The 21,339-nt window shown below is 41.8% G+C and overlaps 1 protein-coding gene across 1 annotated transcript; it reads right to left on the bottom strand.

The window, feature by feature from the left end:
* Positions 1-15,277: 15,277 nt before the first annotated feature.
* Positions 15,278-21,012, bottom strand: kctd14 (potassium channel tetramerization domain containing 14). The gene is made up of 4 exons (XM_083637097.1): positions 20,867-21,012; positions 19,049-19,273; positions 18,390-18,524; positions 15,278-16,187 (listed from the first exon to the last, which is right to left on the bottom strand). Exons 1-4 carry the CDS (start codon positions 20,918-20,920, stop codon positions 15,876-15,878), a joined length of 726 nt encoding a protein of 241 aa, XP_083493223.1. The 5' UTR covers positions 20,921-21,012; the 3' UTR covers positions 15,278-15,875.
* Positions 21,013-21,339: the final 327 nt, after the last annotated feature.

The following is a 21,339-nucleotide window of genomic DNA, read 5'->3' as shown; positions in this document are numbered from 1 at the left end:
ACCGCTCGGCCATCCTGACTTAGCCTTCTACCGTCAACACATGTCACACATATTATTCACCATCCAAAGTCCTTTCTGAGTGCATAATCCAACACGTTCTAAAAGCTTCAGTACAGAGGAGAAATGCCAATAAATTGGCTAAGGAGTGCTGCTTCATGACGTTCTAAAAGCTGTTGGATTTATTATATCCTAGTTACTGCGAGAAGCTTGTATTACCCCAATTGTTAGGTACAAATTTCTCCAAAAAGGTAACAATTTCAAGTCTATTGGATATTTCTGAATTACATGTGATTCTAAGCATTTAACTACATTAATATAGAATGAATTACTAAATACTAATAACTGACGTACAGTACGTGACAATCCAGTGTGCTTCAGCCATGTGATGTAGACTCAGTTTCACAAACAGCTGGTGCTGTTGTATGTGATCTGATCGGCATGACAGCTAAATGCTATCACCACAACAAATGGGGTATTCTTTTTAACATGAGAGGGGGTGCACCGTTCCTGGAGGTACTGCAATACCAGGTCGATGCGTGGAGTGGACGGAGCAAGCCCCTATTCCATCTCCCAGTTCCAAAAATCAATTTAATATATGGTCCCCGGGTAGGGGACGTATCAGATATTAAACTGATAAGAACAGATACTACACTTGATCTTAGCCAAAAGGCCGAGAAGCGATGCCAGTGAAGTGGCCGAGGTAAGGGGGTCATTCTCAGCGATATCACTCTGACTTACGGGTTTGGACCGACATTATAACTTTAAGACCATTCAAGAAACAACAAACAAAAGTATGCTAACCTTAAACGTGTCAATGCCATCTAACTTCAGGAAAATGTTATTTATAAGAAACGAGGGGCTCGGGAATGCAGCTTCTATGCTCTTCCTGGTCACGTGGTTCGTTCTAGTCCAATCAATGTAACTGCAGGAACGTGCTCTCACCAGAGAGACACTCCACTGCAGGCTTTGCCGATAATAACAAATGGTATTCTTCCGGTCTCCTAAATGGGCGTGGTCATCAGCTTGTGATTGGCTGGTTGTCAATGGTGGTAGCCCAAGATGGCTTCATCTTGGACTTTGGGAAACACTGATCATTATTTGCTACCATTTTCTGACATTTTATAGACCAAACAACTAATCGATTAATCGAGAAAATAATCTACAGATTAATCGATTATGAAAATAATCGTTAGTGGCAGCCCTATTGAAGTTATATTGTGCATCCCTATATTAATTTTACACACACACACACACACACACACACACACACGCACACACACACACACACATATATATATATATATATATATATATATATATATATATATATATATATATATATATATATATACAACCATAACACAAACCATAACAACATTCAAATCCCACCTCAAAACCCACCTGTTCAAACTGGCCTATTCACTGTAATCACTAACCCCCTCCCTTACTGGTCTTTAATTTAAATTTTGTTGTTTGTCGCTGGTTTTTGTGGACTGTTTTTTATATATATATTGTATGCTTTTAAATGATAACTGTTTTACATGCACTGTAAGGTGACCTTGGGTGTTTTGAAAGGCGCCTCCAAATAAAATGTATTATTATTATTATTATGTATTATACACACACACACACACACACACACACACACACACAGTATATATATAATTTACTGCCAGGGGTGAACATTACCCCACGTGTTAAGTACAACAATTTCTAATTTAATAAAAACAACAACTAGAAATGGTGATCTATCCAGTATTGGGTGCCGACACTGACGTAATTCACTCATGGGATATCGGATTGATGTTGCCGATCCATGTACAGTTCCAGATTCCATTCCATAGCTTGTGCAGCTAGACCATGAACCCACCGTGACTTAACATGAGACAGTGCTAGTAAGTAGTAGTGAGCTAGTAACGTTAGCAGTTGGCTAACTCAACATGCCCCTAGTTGCTCTCTCACTCTCCCTCTCGGTAATGTTGGAGGCCGTCAATAGTATTCGTATATGAGTTAATACATAGTGACACAGTTGTAGTTTTATCCATTTAAACAAAACATTTCAGTGAAAATAAAGGCACCCATTTACCCACAGTTCATCACTAAATAATAATTCTGCACAGCTACACATCACTAACCTGACGCTGATCTGGCGCAAAACCTTGCAAGGTTAGCACATCACATAGATATAGTGCAAAAATGTTGCTGTCAGAAGTGGGATTCGAACCCACGCCTCCAGAGGAGACTGCGACCTGAACGCAGCGCCTTAGACCGCTCGGCCATCCTGACTTAAGGTCCTTACACACCGAGCACGTTTTTTTCGTGCGATTAATTCGCACATCAATAATATTTTCCGAACCTATATCAGTCAATGCAACCGTGCATACCAACGGCGAAGTTTCGCCCCCCCGTTATTGCGGTGTTTATTTTTTCGAACCATGGTCGATTTCTCAGGAATTCGCTTCCGACGTGTACATGTCTGTGGCTGTGATTGACAGGTGGGTCAAAACTCGCATCGCAATTTCGTGCCGTATATTCGCATCGCTCTTGATGTGTAAGGACCTTTAGCCTTCTACGTCAACAAATGTCACATATATTATTCACCATCCAAAGTCCTTTCTGAGTGCATAATCCAACACGTTCTAAAAGCTTCAGTACAGAGGAGAAATGCCAATAAATTGGCTAAGGAGTGCTGCTTCATGACGTTCTGAAAGCTGTTGGATTTATTATATCCTAGTTACTGCGAGAAGCTTGTATTACCCCAATTGTTAGGTACAAATTTCTCAAAAAAGGTAACAATTTCAAGTCTATTGGATATTTCTGAATTACATGTGATTCTAAGCATTTAACTACATTAATATAGAATGAATTACTAAATACTAATAACTGACGTACAGTACGTGACAATCCAGTGTGCTTCAGCCATGTGATGTAGACTCAGTTTCACAAACAGCTGGTGCTGTTGTATGTGATCTGATCGGCATGACAGCTAAATGCTATCACGACAACAAATGGGGTATTCTTTTTAACATGAGAGGGGGTGCACCGTTCCTGGAGGAACTGCAATACCAGGTCGATGCGTGGAGTGGACGGAGCAAGCCCCTATTCCATCTCCCAGTTCCAAAAATCAATTTAATATATGGTCCCCGGATAGGGGACGTATCAGATATTAAACTGATAAGAACAGATACTACACTTGATCTTAGCCAAAAGGCCGAGAAGCGATGCCAGTGAACTGGCCGAGGTAAGGGGGTCATTCTCAGCGATATCACTCTGACTGACGGGTTTGGACCGACATTATAACTTTAAGACCATTCAAGAAACAACAAACAAAAGTATGCTAACCTTAAACGTGTCAATGCCATCTAACTTCAGGAAAACATGTTATTTATAAGAAACGAGGGGCTCGGGAATGCAGCTTCTATGCTCTTCCTGGTCACGTGGTTTGTTCTAGTCCAATCAATGTAACTGCAGGAACGTGCTCTCACCAGAGAGACACTCCACTGCAGGCTTTGCCGATAATAACAAATGGTATTCTTCCGGTCTCCTAAATGGGCGTGGTCATCAGCTTGTGATTGGCTGGTTGTCAATGGTGGTAGTCCAAGATGGCTTCATCTTGGACTTTGGGAAACACTGATCATTATTTGCTACCATTTTCTGACATTTTATAGACCAAACAACTAATCGATTAATCGAGAAAATAATCTACAGATTAATCGATTATGAAAATAATCGTTAGTGGCAGCCTTATTGAAGTTATATTGTGCATCCCTATATTAATATTTTTACACACACACACACACACACACACACACACACACACACACACACACACACACACACACATATATATATATATACAACCATAACACAAACCATAACAACATTCAAATCCCACCTCAAAACCCACCTGTTCAAACTGGCCTATTCACTGTAATCACTAACCCCCTCCCTTACTGGTCTTTAATTTAAATTTTGTTGTTTGTCGCTGGTTTTTGTGGACTGTTTTTTATATATACCGTAAATTCCGGACTATAAGCCGCACCTTTTTTCCCGTTTTTTGGCCTTTTTTGGCCCCTGCGGCTTATATAACGGTGCGGCTTATCTATGGATTTTTTCAAAAAAAAAAAAAAAAAAAAAAAAAAAATCTCTCTTTTATAGCACTCTTTCTAACTATAAATCCACTTCTGTTTTAATTTCCTCTCTTGCCCTCTTTTCACCACACTGTATGACACTGTATGACACTGTATGACACTGTATGACACTGTGTGCAGTGCACTGTAAATAACAACACAGGTGGTGTTGTGTTATGTTGTTTTGTTGAAATGTTAATAAATGGGAGCATTACATATGGTAATTAAACATTAAAACACAAAAAAAAAAAAAAAAAAAACATTAAAACACCCGCGGCTTATAGTCCGGTGCGGCTTATATAAGAAAAAAATAGTCAACTTTGCAGGTGCGGCTTATACACCGGTGCGCCTTATAGTCCGGAATTTACGGTATATTGTATGCTTTTAAATGATAACTGTTTTACATGCACTGTAAGGTGACCTTGGGTGTTTTGAAAGGCGCCTCCAAATAAAATGTATTATTATTATTATTATGTATTATACACACACACACACACACACACACACAGTATATATATAATTTACTGCCAGGGGTGAACATTACCCCACGTGTTAAGTACAACAATTTCTAATTTAATAAAAACAACAACTAGAAATGGGATCGATCCAGTATCGGGTGCCGACACTGACGTAATTCACTCATGGGATATCGATTGATGTTGCCGATCCATGTACAGTTCCAGATTCCATTCCATAGCTTGTGCAGCTAGACCATGAACCCACCGTGACTTAACATGAGACAGTGCTAGTAAGTAGTAGTGAGCTAGTAACGTTAGCAGTTGGCTAACTCAACATGCCCCTAGTTGCTCTCTCACTCTCCCTCTCGGTAATGTTGGAGGCCGTCAATAGTATTCGTATATGAGTTAATACATAGTGACACAGTTGTAGTTTTATCCATTTAAACAAAACATTTCAGTGAAAATAAAGGCACCCATTTACCCACAGTTCATCACTAAATAATAATTCTGCACAGCTACACATCACTAACCTGACGCTGATCTGGCGCAAAACCTTGCAAGGTTAGCACATCACATAGATATAGTGCAAAAATGTTGCTGTCAGAAGTGGGATTCGAACCCACGCCTCCAGAGGAGACTGCGACCTGAACGCAGCGCCTTAGACCGCTCGGCCATCCTGACTTAAGGTCCTTACACACTGAGCACGTTTTTTTCGTGCGATTAATTCGCACATCAATAATATTTTCCGAACCTATATCAGTCAATGCAACCGTGCATACCAACGGCGAAGTTTCGCCCAGCGTTATTGCGGTGTTTATTTTTTCGAACCATGGTCGATTTTTCAGAAATTCGCTTCCGACGTGTACATGTCTGTGGCTGTGATTGACAGGTGGGTCAAAACTCGCATCGCAATTTCGTGCCGTATATTCGCATCGCTCTTGATGTGTAAGGACCTTTAGCCTTCTACGTCAACAAATGTCACATATATTATTCACCATCCAAAGTCCTTTCTGAGTGCATAATCCAACACGTTCTAAAAGCTTCAGTACAGAGGAGAAATGCCAATAAATTGGCTAAGGAGTGCTGCTTCATGACGTTCTAAAAGCTGTTGGATTTATTATATCCTAGTTACTGCGAGAAGCTTGCATTACCCCAATTGTTAGGTACAGATTTCTCGAAAAAGGTAACAATTTCAAGTCTATTGGATATTTCTGAATTACATGTGATTCTAAGCATTTAACTACATTAATATAGAATGAATTACTAAATACTAATAACTGACGTACAGTACGTGACAATCCAGTGTGCTTCAGCCATGTGATGTAGACTCAGTTTCACAAACAGCTGGTGCTGTTGTATGTGATCTGATCGGCATGACAGCTAAATGCTATCACCGCAACAACTGGGGTATTCTTTTTAACATGAGAGGGGGTGCACCGTTCCTGGAGGTACTGCAATACCAGGTCGATGCGTGGAGTGGACGGAGCAAGCCCCTATTCCATCTCCCAGTTCCAAAAATCAATTTAATATATGGTCCCCGGATAGGGGACGTATCAGATATTAAACTGATAAGAACAGATACTACACTTGATCTTAGCCAAAAGGCCGAGAAGCGATGCCAGTGAACTGGCCGAGGTAAGGGGGTCATTCTCAGCGATATCACTCTGACTGACGGGTTTGGACCGACATTATAACTTTAAGACCATTCAAGAAACAACAAACAAAAGTATGCTAACCTTAAACGTGTCAATGCCATCTAACTTCAGGAAAACATGTTATTTATAAGAAACGAGGGGCTCGGGAATGCAGCTTCTATGCTCTTCCTGGTCACGTGGTTCGTTCTAGTCCAATCAATGTAACTGCAGGAACGTGCTCTCACCAGAGAGACACTCCACTGCAGGCTTTGCCGATAATAACAAATGGTATTCTTCCGGTCTCCTAAATGGGCGTGGTCATCAGCTTGTGATTGGCTGGTTGTCAATGGTGGTAGTCCAAGATGGCTTCATCTTGGACTTTGGGAAACACTGATCATTATTTGCTACCATTTTCTGACATTTTATAGACCAAACAACTAATCGATTAATCGAGAAAATAATCTACAGATTAATCGATTATGAAAATAATCGTTAGTGGCAGCCTTATTGAAGTTATATTGTGCATCCCTATATTAATATTTTTACACACACACACACACACACACACACACACACACACACACACACACACATATATATATATACAACCATAACACAAACCATAACAACATTCAAATCCCACCTCAAAACCCACCTGTTCAAACTGGCCTATTCACTGTAATCACTAACCCCCTCCCTTACTGGTCTTTAATTTAAATTTTGTTGTTTGTCGCTGGTTTTTGTGGACTGTTTTTTATATATACCGTAAATTCCGGACTATAAGCCGCACCTTTTTTCCCGTTTTTTGGCCTTTTTTGGCCCCTGCGGCTTATATAACGGTGCGGCTTATCTATGGATTTTTTCAAAAAAAAAAAAAAAAAAAAAATCTCTCTTTTATAGCACTCTTTCTAACTATAAATCCACTTCTGTTTTAATTTCCTCTCTTGCCCTCTTTTCACCACACTGTATGACACTGTATGACACTGTATGACACTGTGTGCAGTGCACTGTAAATAACAACACAGGTGGTGTTGTGTTATGTTGTTTTGTTGAAATGTTAATAAATGGGAGCATTACATATGGTAATTAAACATTAAAACACAATAAAAAAAAAAAAAAAAAAAAAAAAAAACATTAAAACACCCGCGGCTTATAGTCCGGTGCGGCTTATATAAGAAAAAAATAGTCAACTTTGCAGGTGCGGCTTATACACCGGTGCGCCTTATAGTCCGGAATTTACGGTATATTGTATGCTTTTAAATGATAACTGTTTTACATGCACTGTAAGGTGACCTTGGGTGTTTTGAAAGGCGCCTCCAAATAAAATGTATTATTATTATTATTATGTATTATACACACACACACACACACACACACACACAGTATATATATAATTTACTGCCAGGGGTGAACATTACCCCACGTGTTAAGTACAACAATTTCTAATTTAATAAAAACAACAACTAGAAATGGGATCGATCCAGTATCGGGTGCCGACACTGACGTAATTCACTCATGGGATATCGGTTGATGTTGCCGATCCATGTACAGTTCCAGATTCCATTCCATAGCTTGTGCAGCTAGACCATGAACCCACCGTGACTTAACATGAGACAGTGCTAGTAAGTAGTAGTGAGCTAGTAACGTTAGCAGTTGGCTAACTCAACATGCCCCTAGTTGCTCTCTCACTCTCCCTCTCGGTAATGTTGGAGGCCGTCAATAGTATTCGTATATGAGTTAATACATAGTGACACAGTTGTAGTTTTATCCATTTAAACAAAACATTTCAGTGAAAATAAAGGCACCCATTTACCCACAGTTCATCACTAAATAATAATTCTGCACAGCTACACATCACTAACCTGACGCTGATCTGGCGCAAAACCTTGCAAGGTTAGCACATCACATAGATATAGTGCAAAAATGTTGCTGTCAGAAGTGGGATTCGAACCCACGCCTCCAGAGGAGACTGCGACCTGAACGCAGCGCCTTAGACCGCTCGGCCATCCTGACTTAAGGTCCTTACACACCGAGCACGTTTTTTTCGTGCGATTAATTCGCACATCAATAATATTTTCCGAACCTATATCAGTCAATGCAACCGTGCATACCAACGGCGAAGTTTCGCCCAGCGTTATTGCGGTGTTTATTTTTTCGAACCATGGTCGATTTTTCAGAAATTCGCTTCCGACGTGTACATGTCTGTGGCTGTGATTGACAGGTGGGTCAAAACTCGCATCGCAATTTCGTGCCGTATATTCGCATCGCTCTTGATGTGTAAGGACCTTTAGCCTTCTACGTCAACAAATGTCACATATATTATTCACCATCCAAAGTCCTTTCTGAGTGCATAATCCAACACGTTCTAAAAGCTTCAGTACAGAGGAGAAATGCCAATAAATTGGCTAAGGAGTGCTGCTTCATGACGTTCTAAAAGCTGTTGGATTTATTATATCCTAGTTACTGCGAGAAGCTTGCATTACCCCAATTGTTAGGTACAGATTTCTCAAAAAAGGTAACAATTTCAAGTCTATTGGATATTTCTGAATTACATGTGATTCTAAGCATTTAACTACATTAATATAGAATGAATTACTAAATACTAATAACTGACGTACAGTACGTGACAATCCAGTGTGCTTCAGCCATGTGATGTAGACTCAGTTTCACAAACAGCTGGTGCTGTTGTATGTGATCTGATCGGCATGACAGCTAAATGCTATCACCGCAACAACTGGGGTATTCTTTTTAACATGAGAGGGGGTGCACCGTTCCTGGAGGTACTGCAATACCAGGTCGATGCGTGGAGTGGACGGAGCAAGCCCCTATTCCATCTCCCAGTTCCAAAAATCAATTTAATATATGGTCCCCGGGTAGGGGACGTATCAGATATTAAACTGATAAGAACAGATACTACACTTGATCTTAGCCAAAAGGCCGAGAAGCGATGCCAGTGAAGTGGCCGAGGTAAGGGGGTCATTCTCAGCGATATCACTCTGACTTACGGGTTTGGACCGACATTATAACTTTAAGACCATTCCAGAAACAACAAACAAAAGTATGCTAACCTTAAATGTGTCAATGCCATCTAACTTCAGGAAAACATGTTATTTATAAGAAACGAGGGGCTCGGGAATGCAGCTTCTATGCTCTTCCTGGTCACGTGGTTCGTTCTAGTCCAATCAATGTAACTGCAGGAACGTGCTCTCACCAGAGAGAGACACTCCACTGCAGGCTTCACCGATAATAAGAAATGGTATTCTTCCGGTCTCCTAAATGGGCGTGGTCATCAGCTTGTGATTGGCTGGTTGTCAATGGTGGTAGTCCAAGATGGCTTCATCTTGGACTTTGGGAAACACTGATCATTATTTGCTACCATTTTCTGACATTTTATAGACCAAACAACTAATCGATTAATCGAGAAAATAATCTACAGATTAATCGATTATGAAAATAATCGTTAGTGGCAGCCCTATTGAAGTTATATTGTGCATCCCTATATTAATATTTTTACACACACACACACACACACACACACACACAAACACGCGCACACACACACACACACACACACACACACACACACACACACACACACACACACACACATATATATATATATACAACCATAACACAAACCATAACAACATTCAAATCCCACCTCAAAACCCACCTGTTCAAACTGGCCTATTCACTGTAATCACTAACCCCCTCCCTTACTGGTCTTTAATTTTTATTTTGTTTGTCGCTGGTTTTTGTGGACTGTTTTTTATATATATTGTATGCTTTTAAATGATAACTGTTTTACATGCACTGTAAGGTGACCTTGGGTGTTTTGAAAGGCGCCTCCAAATAAAATGTATTATTATTATTATTATGTATTATACACACACACACACACACACACATTATATATATAATTTACTGCCAGGGGTGAACATTACCCCACGTGTTAAGTACAACAATTTCTAATTTAATAAAAACAACAACTAGAAATGGGATCGATCCAGTATCGGGTGCCGACACTGACGTAATTCACTCATGGGATATCGGTTGATGTTGCCGATCCATGTACAGTTCCAGATTCCATTCCATAGCTTGTGCAGCTAGACCATGAACCCACTGTGACTTAACATGAGACAGTGCTAGTAAGTAGTAGTGAGCTAGTAACGTTAGCAGTTGGCTAACTCAACATGTCCTTAGTTGCTCTCTCACTCTCCCTCTCGGTAATGTTGGAGGCCGTCAATAGTATTCGTATATGAGTTAATACATAGTGACACAGTTGTAGTTTTATCCATTTAAACAAAACATTTCAGTGAAAATAAAGGCACCCATTTACCCACAGTTCATCACTAAATAATAATTCTGCACAGCTACACATCACTAACCTGACGCTGATCTGGCGCAAAACCTTGCAAGGTTAGCACATCACATAGATATAGTGCAAAAATGTTGCTGTCAGAAGTGGGATTCGAACCCACGCCTCCAGAGGAGACTGCGACCTGAACGCAGCGCCTTAGACCGCTCGGCCATCCTGACTTAGCCTTCTACGTCAACAAATGTCACATATATTATTCACCATCCAAAGTCCTTTCTGTGTGCATAATCCAACACGTTCTAAAAGCTTCAGTACAGAGGAGAAATGCCAATAAATTGGCTAAGGAGTGCTGCTTCATGACGTTCTAAAAGCTGTTGGATTTATTATATCCTAGTTACTGCGAGAAGCTTGCATTACCCCAATTGTTAGGTACAAATTTCTCGAAAAAGGTAACAATTTCAAGTCTATTGGATATTTCTGAATTACATGTGATTCTAAGCATTTAACTACATTAATATAGAATGAATTACTAAATACTAATAACGGACGTACAGTATGTGACATTCCAGTGTGCTTCAGCCATGTGATGTAGACTCAGTTTCACAAACAGCTGGTGCTGTTGTATGTGATCTGATCGGCATGACAGCTAAATGCTATCACCGCAACAACTGGGGTATTCTTTTTAACATGAGAGGGGGTGCACCGTTCCTGGAGGTACTGCAATACCAGGTCGATGCGTGGAGTGGACGGAGCAAGCCCCTATTCCATCTCCCAGTTCCAAAAATCAATTTAATATATGGTCCCCGGGTAGGGGACGTATCAGATATTAAACTGATAAGAACAGATACTACACTTGATCTTAGCCAAAAGGCCGAGAAGCGATGCCAGTGAAGTGGCCGAGGTAAGGGGGTCATTCACAGCGATATCACTCTGACTTACGGGTTTGGACCGACATTATAACTTTAAGACCATTCCAGAAACAACAAACAAAAGTATGCTAACCTTAAATGTGTCAATGCCATCTAACTTCAGGAAAACATGTTATTTATAAGAAACGAGGGGCTCGGGAATGCAGCTTCTATGCTCTTCCTGGTCACGTGGTTCGTTCTAGTCCAATCAATGTAACTGCAGGAACGTGCTCTCACCAGAGAGAGACACTCCACTGCAGGCTTCACCGATAATAAGAAATTGTATTCTTCCGGTCTCCTAAATGGGCGTGGTCATCAGCTTGTGAATGGCTGGTTGTAGTCTGGGCACCTTCCACCCCGCTTTTTGTCATGGGGGCGTAAACCCCGGACCCAGAATTAACACCGGATGGCAATGCGCCTAACAACGTCTTTGTTGCCGTTAGCTTGACGCGGTGATGTTACCTAAACTAGAGTCTGATCAAAACAAAGCTAGCGTTACATAAAACAAAACGTTTATGCAATATGGCATCTCCGCCACCACCGCCTGACACACCGGTCAAAACGGTGAAAGAGGATTCTGATACTTGGGTCAAATTGTCAAGTTAACGTGAAAGTTGACGAGCTAGAAACGCTGCCATCCGGTCTAGGGCGGGCTCTAGGCGGGAACCAGTAGGGTGACAAAATCAATTGTGGGCGGGAGCCAGGCTCTTTCTCGCCGAGAAGAGCCTGGTGACGCGAGGTTAGCTGGTTGTCAACGGTATGAAACTTCATTGGCTGACCAGTCTCCTAAGTGGGCGTGGCAGTGACAATACCTCCGTGGCACAGATACAGGAAGTGACTAGAAGTTGGGGTGTCTTGCTTTGATATCCCATCGTCTTTGCTCTCACTAAAACTTTTAGTAAAAGTAACATTGTAAACAGTGAGCTTGCACGAAGAAATGTAGCCTACAATTGGACAGAAACATGCATAACGTTACTTCACGGTCTACAACAAACTCCATGAAAAAAAGATCAAGCCTATTGTTATGAGTTATCTTTCTCTGCCACCCCAATGAAAATAGCAAGCGTTTTAGTGTCTGTCTAGATTCATCATTACAGTCATCCAGGTAGTAAGATGAAGAATAAAACAATAGAATTAAAAACCAGTTAAAACGAACGTTTTACCACTCATCTGAGAGGGAGAGACTTCTTCAGTTCTAATTGGTGCTATTAGTCTTCTTATCTTTATTTTGACTCCAGTGGATTTGATTTATATAGCGTTATATATTTTGGGAGGGGGATATCAATTGTTTCGGTTCCACTTGTTAAGAGATGGGAGCTAGCTAACACAGCACGAGGCTAATAAAACAGTAACTGACAATAATTATGTTATAAACGTTAAGCAGTGCTCTTGTGTCGTTACTCGTTAGTAAAATAACTTACCAAAATGTGTGTTCACTTGTTCACCTTTGGTATAAATAATGTTAATCCACCGACAGACAGCCAGGTGTCCACACGGACGGTCGGACCACGACCACCACGTTTCCCTCCACAGGCGATGATGTGACAGGGTGCCGCCAGCCTGGTAGCTCTTTGTCTGCTGGTATGGAAGTGCTGTCAACCTGGCTAATTAGGCTAACGTTAGCAGTGCGGGTATTATCATCCAGCAGCATGTCGTCTCGAGCCGGGCCCTCTCCTCACGTGGCATCAGTAGAGGCGCTGTCTTCTTGGATGCTAGTGCTAACATTAGCAGCGGTGCCGCTGGTGCTAGCAGTAGCTGTAGCACCCAATTCATCTCGACGAAGCAGCGCTGTAGCACCGGTAGAAACTACGCCATCACCTTCGACAGGTTTTTTCGTGAACATTTTTGAAATACATGGTATTTGCTGTACCAACGCCGAATCTTTAGCCTCATTTTCCTTCCGTAGCTTAACTTTGCGCCTCCGCTCAGTGCTTTCTTCATGTTGTCTCGTTTTTAATGAACGTCATGTGACGTTTGACATGCGCTTGACCTGTCATTACGGTCATTACGACATTAACGTAACACAACAGTATTTACGACAGTACACAATTTAATCAACATAATGCTGTTTAATCCAATCCGATAATATGATAGATCCATGATTTAATCAGCTAATAGACCCCTTTCACGGTGGCCATTTTGTGTCCCAAAGGCAGGATAAACACAGGTGTACCAAAACATTAAGTAGGGTTTCCAACTTCAGGTCCATTTTGGTGTTCCAGTGCTGGGGCCCTAATTAGTGAGTTGGTTCATAGATATTCTATTGGTTGGTTGCACCTGTGTTTATCCTGCATTTTAGACACAAAATGGCAGCTGTGAAAGGGGTCTATTTACAAAACATTAGAACAATTTCATAATCACACAATACATTTTCAAAATCACATTTACTGGGGGGGACGCCCAGAGCATAGGGCCCTCATTCGCTCAGGGCCCTGGACCATGCCCTGGACACTTTCGCACGCGGTAATCTGTCTATGCCACCAGGGGGCGCTGAACCTCGTGGTCGGTTATGGTCCGGGCCAGTTGTTCGATGTGCATGGAATTCATACACACTCATACTGTTCCTCTGTGTGTGTGTGTGTGTGTGTGTGTGTGTATCTCTGTCACACACATGCATGTTTCATAAATTTTTCATTCTTTGCATAACTTTGTGTGCATTTTACATATCTGTTTTGTAGAATACTAGCTAAATACCCGTCCCTGCATGACTGGCCATTTAGTCAGGCCCTAGGCCGGGTGCCATGGGGGGAGGGGGGCTAATGGGGGCATAGGATTCTGCCGGGACCACTGGTCACTTCATCCTGGAGCCGGGCCTGAGTCTCGCTCACAGAGCTGGCATGAAGCCTCTGCTCTCTCTCCCCAGAGGTTTTTCGTAGCCCACTTCACTGGCTGATTCAAACTCTGCTCACCCGTGTGCCGCTCCTCTAGAACTCTCCATGGTGCTTAACTTCTGTTGAGGAATTTCGGCCACTAGCGTTTTTTGCTCATGTAGTCAGCCGTAAATGCTCGGTTAGGTGCTCTTTACAATTGCTGAAAGATTCAGCATGATCGCACATCAAATTAAATGGCATAGCTGTGACCGAACATTCTGCTCACTCACTGACTCTCGCTCTCTCTCTCACACACACACACACACACACACACACACTCATTCTTATTACAGCATTTCACTTATTACTCACTCAATCAATAAGCATTGAGCCCCTCACCACTGTCACTTTACCGCCAGGCTTCACTCGTCACTTAAAGTAGCTACAGCTGCTTCTACCAGAACTCTAACATTAGATTACTCTTGCTAACTACATCGTGCACCGCTTAGACTGTAACTCATATTTAATTTAATGCCTATTTAACTTAGACTGTAAATTCATGGAAATTCACTGCCTATTTAACTCAGACTGTAAATTCATATTTTATGCCTACTGAACACTCCTCCACTCATGTATTGTATTGTATTGTATTGGACTGCACCTGCAATGTTGTGATTGTCTTTTTCTTGTTTTTCCTTTTTCTTTATCTCTGAATATTGACATGACCGCTACGCTGCATAATGACACAAAGACAAATTCCTTGTATGTAATTTTGCATACTGTGGCAATAAAAATGATTCTGATTCTCAAGAGGTTCAGCAGCAGTCAACCTCCAGTAAGCCTTTACTACGCTAGTCTGGAACATCTTTTTGTAAATTTACTGGGCTAATTTTTAAACATTAAAAAAAAAATCAAGATGGGATTAAGTCAGAGAACCAGGTAAATGCTAAAACCTAAAAATAGTGCCAAACTCAAATATCACTTTAATCACTTTTGTTTATGTATTTGTAATAATGGCTGTGATTTCCAAATGGAATTACAATAAAATACAAAAGATTGGGTGAATAGCTGAAATTGTTGGCCGACCATTCATCAAACTCCTATCAGGCATTTGTCCTTAAAAATAAAAATGCTATACAATAGAGAATTATCACTTTGAAAACAAGACTGGAAGTAACAAATTATATTTATTACTTTATCAGTTACTTTACTTTATTTACTCATTACTATAATTGAGGAGCTTAAGGTCAATGTCAAAAAGTTCAAAAAAGCTCAAAATCAAGTAATTTTATAACATTTGCAGTAAGTTAAGTTTGCTGAGTAAGTTATAAATGAGATATTTTTTACACCAGTGAAGGGTCAGTCGGCAGATAAAGAAGGGTAATTGGTCGTTATATATTTTATTTTGCAAATGCCTTTTAATTAAACACAACAATCCTATATACAAATAGTTTCCTTTGTTATAAAAAGAAAGAAAAGAAAAGTAACTCCTTAACTTTTACTCTCTAACATGAGCTACTTTTTACTTTCACTTAAGTACATTTTGATACCAGTAACCACCTTCTACTTTAGTAAAAAAAAAATTAAAGTACTAGTAGGCCTACTTATATTCCTCCATCACCACCAGGAGAATATGAGTTTGTAGAAGAAGTTGTAGCTCTTGGAGAGGAAGCCCTTGTCGGTGCTGTGTGGCTGGATGTTCACCCTGTAGCCCTGCCTCTCGATGTCCATCCTGATGCAGTCCAGCAGGTCTTTGACAGAGGGGACGGCCTTCCAGGGCCCGAACATCACCACTGACTCCTTGTCCGCCTCCAGGCTGCTGATGGCGTCGTCATACAGGCGTAGGTCCTCCTCCGTCCGCAGCACGCAGATCATGATGGTGGAGTGGCGGGCAGCGATGGCCTCCGCTCTGGCGATGCGAATCAGCACCTGGAAATGATTGGTTGAGCTTAAAGTCGGGCTGAAATATTTTTTTCCGATTTTAGATCGCACCCCTCGGTATTCAGTGCACCTATTTAATAATGTATGGCCAAAAAAAAAATCACAAAATCAAATTTCTTTGGTGTTTCACACTTTTTCACATCAAAAGTTAATTTTTCATTTTTCAGGATTTCATTCATAACTGTAATCTACAGTATACAGACATAACAAAGAACTGTCAAATTTCTACCCCATTTCAACCAATCATATCACAACATGACGGCTGTCAATCAATCTTCATTGCGATAAGAAATTTCTGAGCAGGCAAAATGGCTGCCTAGTGCCTATATAAGCAGACTTTTCTAGACCATAAATGTTAATATTTGGCCAATACGTATGTAACATACAAAATAAAACAAGGGGTAATGTCTTCATTTAATGTAGAATGCAAAGACATGTAACTGGCTTGTTAAACTCGTATTCCAGGAATAATGTTAATGTCCGCGAGTCGGAAGCCGGAAGGAGGCACATTTGCCTCGGCTTTGAAACAGCAGTACACGCGGAGGCAGCCAGTTCCTCAGTCCTCTGCGCATCCCACTCACGTAGCGGCAGAACACGTTGTATCCCACTGGATTTGGAGGCAGAACACCCCATACAAGAGCCAGGATTGGCAAACGCCAACTCCAGTCCACAGAACTGTCAAATCAAATCATCAGCACGCTATGGCCCGCCTCTCAACCCTCTTTCATCTCAGGCAATATTTGTTTTCAGTCTGATACATCAGTGATTCCCAACCAGGGTTACGTGTACCCCTAGGGGTACTTGAGCAGCTTGCAGGGGGTACTTGGAATGATTGGGGAATACAATTTACTTCCAAAATGATAAATAAATATATATATATATTCCAAGTCATTTCATAAGCCCATTGTTAAAATGTGATGTGTGTGCCGTAACTAGTTCTGCTGGCAAGTGTCAACTGCTACACTGTTCTGCTACTGATAATGGCAAAACAAAAACTAAAAAGCCCAAACACTGGCAGTTCAGTGAAACATATATTTTGTATAGATTTACTTGTATGTAATCATCAACACGCATGAGTGAGGGGTACTATTGTCATGGAGAAACAGCTCAAGGGGTACATAAGACAAAAATGGTTGGGAACCACTGACCGACCCTCTTTGAGACCGGTTTCATGTGGTCTTTAAGTATACAGGTGAGGTGGAGTGAGCAGGCTCCGTCCGACACACCGATAGGCCTACACAGAGAAACTCCATTAACAAGCCACAGGAAGTCACTTAGTTTCCTACAGAGCTGAGCAACCAGGGAAACTCAGCCCATGTACGGATGCTCAACAAGCATATTGGCTGAGAATGGCAGTCATCGACCAATCAGATTTCTTTCCTCAACCAATGTGATTTAGTTTCATGAACAATAGTAGTGGTTGCTAGGGTGTCGGTAGGCATGGATGGATTCCTGAACAGGCCAATCGGGCACAGGCCCATGGCCCTTGAGCTCAGCCCCTAAGCCAGAGCCTGATACATACTGGCTCAGCATACTGATGCTGTCAATAACTTTACATTTACTGCCAGGCACTCAAAGGGCTTAGTCATTTATGTCAACACCAGAGCCACAAAATCCGCCCTATTCACCTTATGTAGCCCCGTCCACTTGACCTGTTTGTGTTACGATTTCCTGTTCAAAACGCTGGCTGTTTTACCTGCTCAAACCAGAGATCATCTCTCTGGTCAAAGCTCGTGACTCACTGGAAGCAGACTGTGGGGATAAGCTCTGCCACAGGAAGTGTAAACACAATTGGTTCCGATTGTGTTTACATTTCCTGTTAGTCTCTCAAGCCTCTTCTATAACCCTACACAGTTATTTTGAAGGGGTCAACATGGCACTGACAGTGCCCACTGAATCACTGTTTGTCTGCTTTTTTTGTTACTTACTTTGTTGTTTAAATGACAAAAGTACCCTTCACTGCTGACATGGCAGTGGCATTCAGGCTGCAGTATTACCACAGGAATCTGGTCAATTGACATTTGCAACAACTGTAGCATACAGCTACTGTGTAGCTGTACAGCCAATCTTAGGGCATGGAGGCAATAGCAAAACAAAAACAAACAAACAGAAATGCATGCATTGCTTTTCTGAAATGTAGCCGATTTCTGTGACTGCATGTCTGTGCTTTTGTGTTTTATCGTCACCCACCTCAATGTTTTCTTTGTAGTGAGGAACTCTGGAGAGGAACTGCTGCCGTCCCACCGACTCCCCAAAAAACTGAGGGGTTTCCTCCAGCTGTTTGACCAGAGGCCTGATGTTATAGTGGACTGCCTCCCTGTGAACCTGCAACACACACGCACATTACTATAACAAAGTTGTTCACAGATTTCTTGTGTAATTGATCATTATTACATTGGTTGTATAATTAATAATTGTTTGGATTTATATAGCGCCTTTCAAGACACTCAAAGTGCTTCACATATCACTCTGACAAGAGTGATCTTTGAGGATTTTTTTCTTCTTCGTGAAAATGGAAAATAATCAGCACAAAATAATTTTTATTAGCACCTTCAAAATCAATCGAATGCTAATTCACAGCTCGAGGTGCCCAGCAACCAGAGTCTTTTACTCTTGGCCACTGTTCAGTTCTAATGAGCAGCTGGGGTTCAGTGCCTTGCTCAAGGGCACATCCACAGCCATTGATGGAGGAAAGAGCATTACTCATTCACTTCCCCCTCACAGGTTTTCTCAGCTGGGAAACAAACCAGTAATCCTCCGGTCTGCTTCTCGTTTGGGTTCCTGTCTGAAAGAGTTTGAACCCCTGACTGGAGCGTCTTTGCGGGGAGCAGTTGAAACTCGACACAAACCTCCTGGATGTTCTCGGTGGGCAGGCGGTCTGTGCGCAGGAACTCCAGGACAGCTCCGAAGTGCGAGCCATCCCGGTCGATGAAGTAGCGTCCCTCTGCGTCGGTGCGAAGCTTGGGCTGGCCGCAGAACAGATCGGCCAGCTTAGAGTCGGGGTGTTTTCTGAGCGTGCTCAGAGACGTGCTGAACAGGTGACCACCGATGTTCAGCTGCACAATAGGGGAATGCTGAGGAGGATGAAATAGTCATTTATTTCAACTTCACTGAATGAGATCACCTACTGAGATTATGAAATGAATCTTTTTTCAGAGCCGGACAAGGCAGCAGCAGCATCAAGACAACAGACAGAGTTCCTATAATTACTCAAGTTGCCTCCTAGTATATTTGATCATATCTGTAGTGTAGCTTATTTTATCCTGTACTATGCTTTGGCAGCACTCAGTACTACCTGACTCATGCCACTAAAGCTTTCTCTGAATCTGACAAACAGAAACGTTACAGGCCGGACAAATACAAGAATGTAGAAAAGTAAAATGTTAGTTGAAATTGCACAAGAGGGTGAGTGAAGTCAAAGTTTGTGATAATTGCTCAATTCTGTTGCTAGGGAAGTTTAGACCCTCCTCAGCTATTCTATTAACAAACACTGCAACAGGAAATGAATGAGGGTGCAAATAATAGAAGAGCTAGAACAGTATGGTCAGTTCAGAAAATTACATCACTTTACTTTAATGCAGCATTTAAAATAAGGAAAAGAGAGTACTTATGCCATATCACGATATTACGATATCCAAAATCGAAGACAATATCTAGTCTCATATCACAATATATTGATATATTGCCCAGCCCAAAAACAATAAGCCACTGTGTCTCTACCTCATGATCTACCCTCCCTCAGCTCACAGTATTCCCCAGCAGCAGGAAGGGTGTGAGCGTCAGCCAGGCTCCTACACACCAGTTTACTCAGGCTGATAAGACGAGCACAGGCTCCAGCTGTCAATCTCAGAATCAGTCATGCCTGCTTCATTCCTGTACACCGCCCACCCAGCTTACAGCAGCACGCCTCTCTTCAGGTCATGAAATGCTCACTTTTACACACTGTTAAATTAACATGTCATTACTTTCTAACATAATGATAGTGTTTTGTAATTGTTTTGCTGTTGTTGTTGTTGTTGTTGTTGTTGACGACGACACACGTTTTGAGAGTGTGGATGTAGGCTACATAGGCTAATGAATAATAAATTGCTAGGCTACATAGTGATAGTGGTGCTGGTATGGTAAACATAGCCTATCTAAGCCTCTGTGTGTGTGTGTGTGTGTGTGTGTGTGTGTGTGTGTGTGTGTGTGTGTGTGTGTGTGTGTGTGTGTGTGTGTGTGTGTGTGTGTGTGTGTGTGTGTGTGTGTGTGTGTGTGTGCGCGACGTGCGTGCGTGTGTGCGTGCGTGTGTGTGCGTGCCTGCGTGCGTGCGGTCATCTTTACCGCCTGATAATTAATTCACAAACAAAACATTTCTGCAGTTTAGGAGGTCGACTCAAACCTCTGCTGCAATCTTTCAGTAGACACAACTCTGGGGAGTTTCCTGGAAGCTGGATTTCAATTTCGTGTGAAACAAGTCACCTGTAAAACCAGTTTAAACTGGAAAACAAACGTCACGCTTCACATCTCCACGGGCAAGTACAAAATGTTGGTGTGAAATATACCGGTAGGCTAGTCTTCCTCACTGGAGTAGAGTCTAGTCTAGTCTGCGCTTCCAATTCCATCCACCTGCTGCCCTGAAAAGTGAAGTTAGCATATATATCGTGCTGATCGACTGTTTTCCTTACCGGCAGGGCGGGTGAAGACTGTTTGCCAGGTGTCTTGTAGTCCGGCAGACTCATCTTGCCTCCAGTGTGTGTTCAGGTGAGATGAATCGTCTGTCTGTCTGCAGCATGGATGGTCTGCAGCAGCACACCGAAGTCCCAGGAGTAGGCTTTAATACATCCATGGGGGAATGAGCCAGGGGGCGTGGCCTAACCCGGACGTGGTGCTTGCTGGGAACGGTGTTGTCAAAGATTGTATATGGATTGGGTGAATCACTCAATAGTAAAAACTTGGTCCGGCTCCTGCCTAGCCTACACACCATTGACTGTATTGTCAATAGACCAAATCACCGGGATGTTTACTTTTACTTCCGGGTACCCCTGAGGTCCACACATTATAATGGCGGTGGACGGCACAAACTGACATGTTGAAGACAAAAACAGACAAAGAAGACAAAAATGGTTCGTCCATGTTGTGTTGTTGTTTAATATCATTC

This window comes from Poromitra crassiceps (genome assembly GCF_964638095.1).
Source record: "Poromitra crassiceps genome assembly, chromosome: 5".
NCBI lineage: Eukaryota > Metazoa > Chordata > Actinopteri > Beryciformes > Melamphaidae > Poromitra > Poromitra crassiceps.
This window is presented reverse-complemented; position numbering and strand designations above follow the sequence as displayed.

Coding starts and splice junctions, on each gene's coding strand:
- kctd14 (XM_083637097.1), bottom strand. CDS start 20,920: ATGAGTCTGCCGGACTACAAGACACCTGGCAAACAGTCTTCACCCGCC. Junction 18,525..19,048: donor CCACCGAGAACATCCAGGAG/GTTTGTGTCGAG, acceptor TGTGTGTTGCAG/GTTCACAGGGAGGCAGTCCA. Junction 16,188..18,389: donor ACTACAAAGAAAACATTGAG/GTGGGTGACGAT, acceptor AATCATTTCCAG/GTGCTGATTCGCATCGCCAG.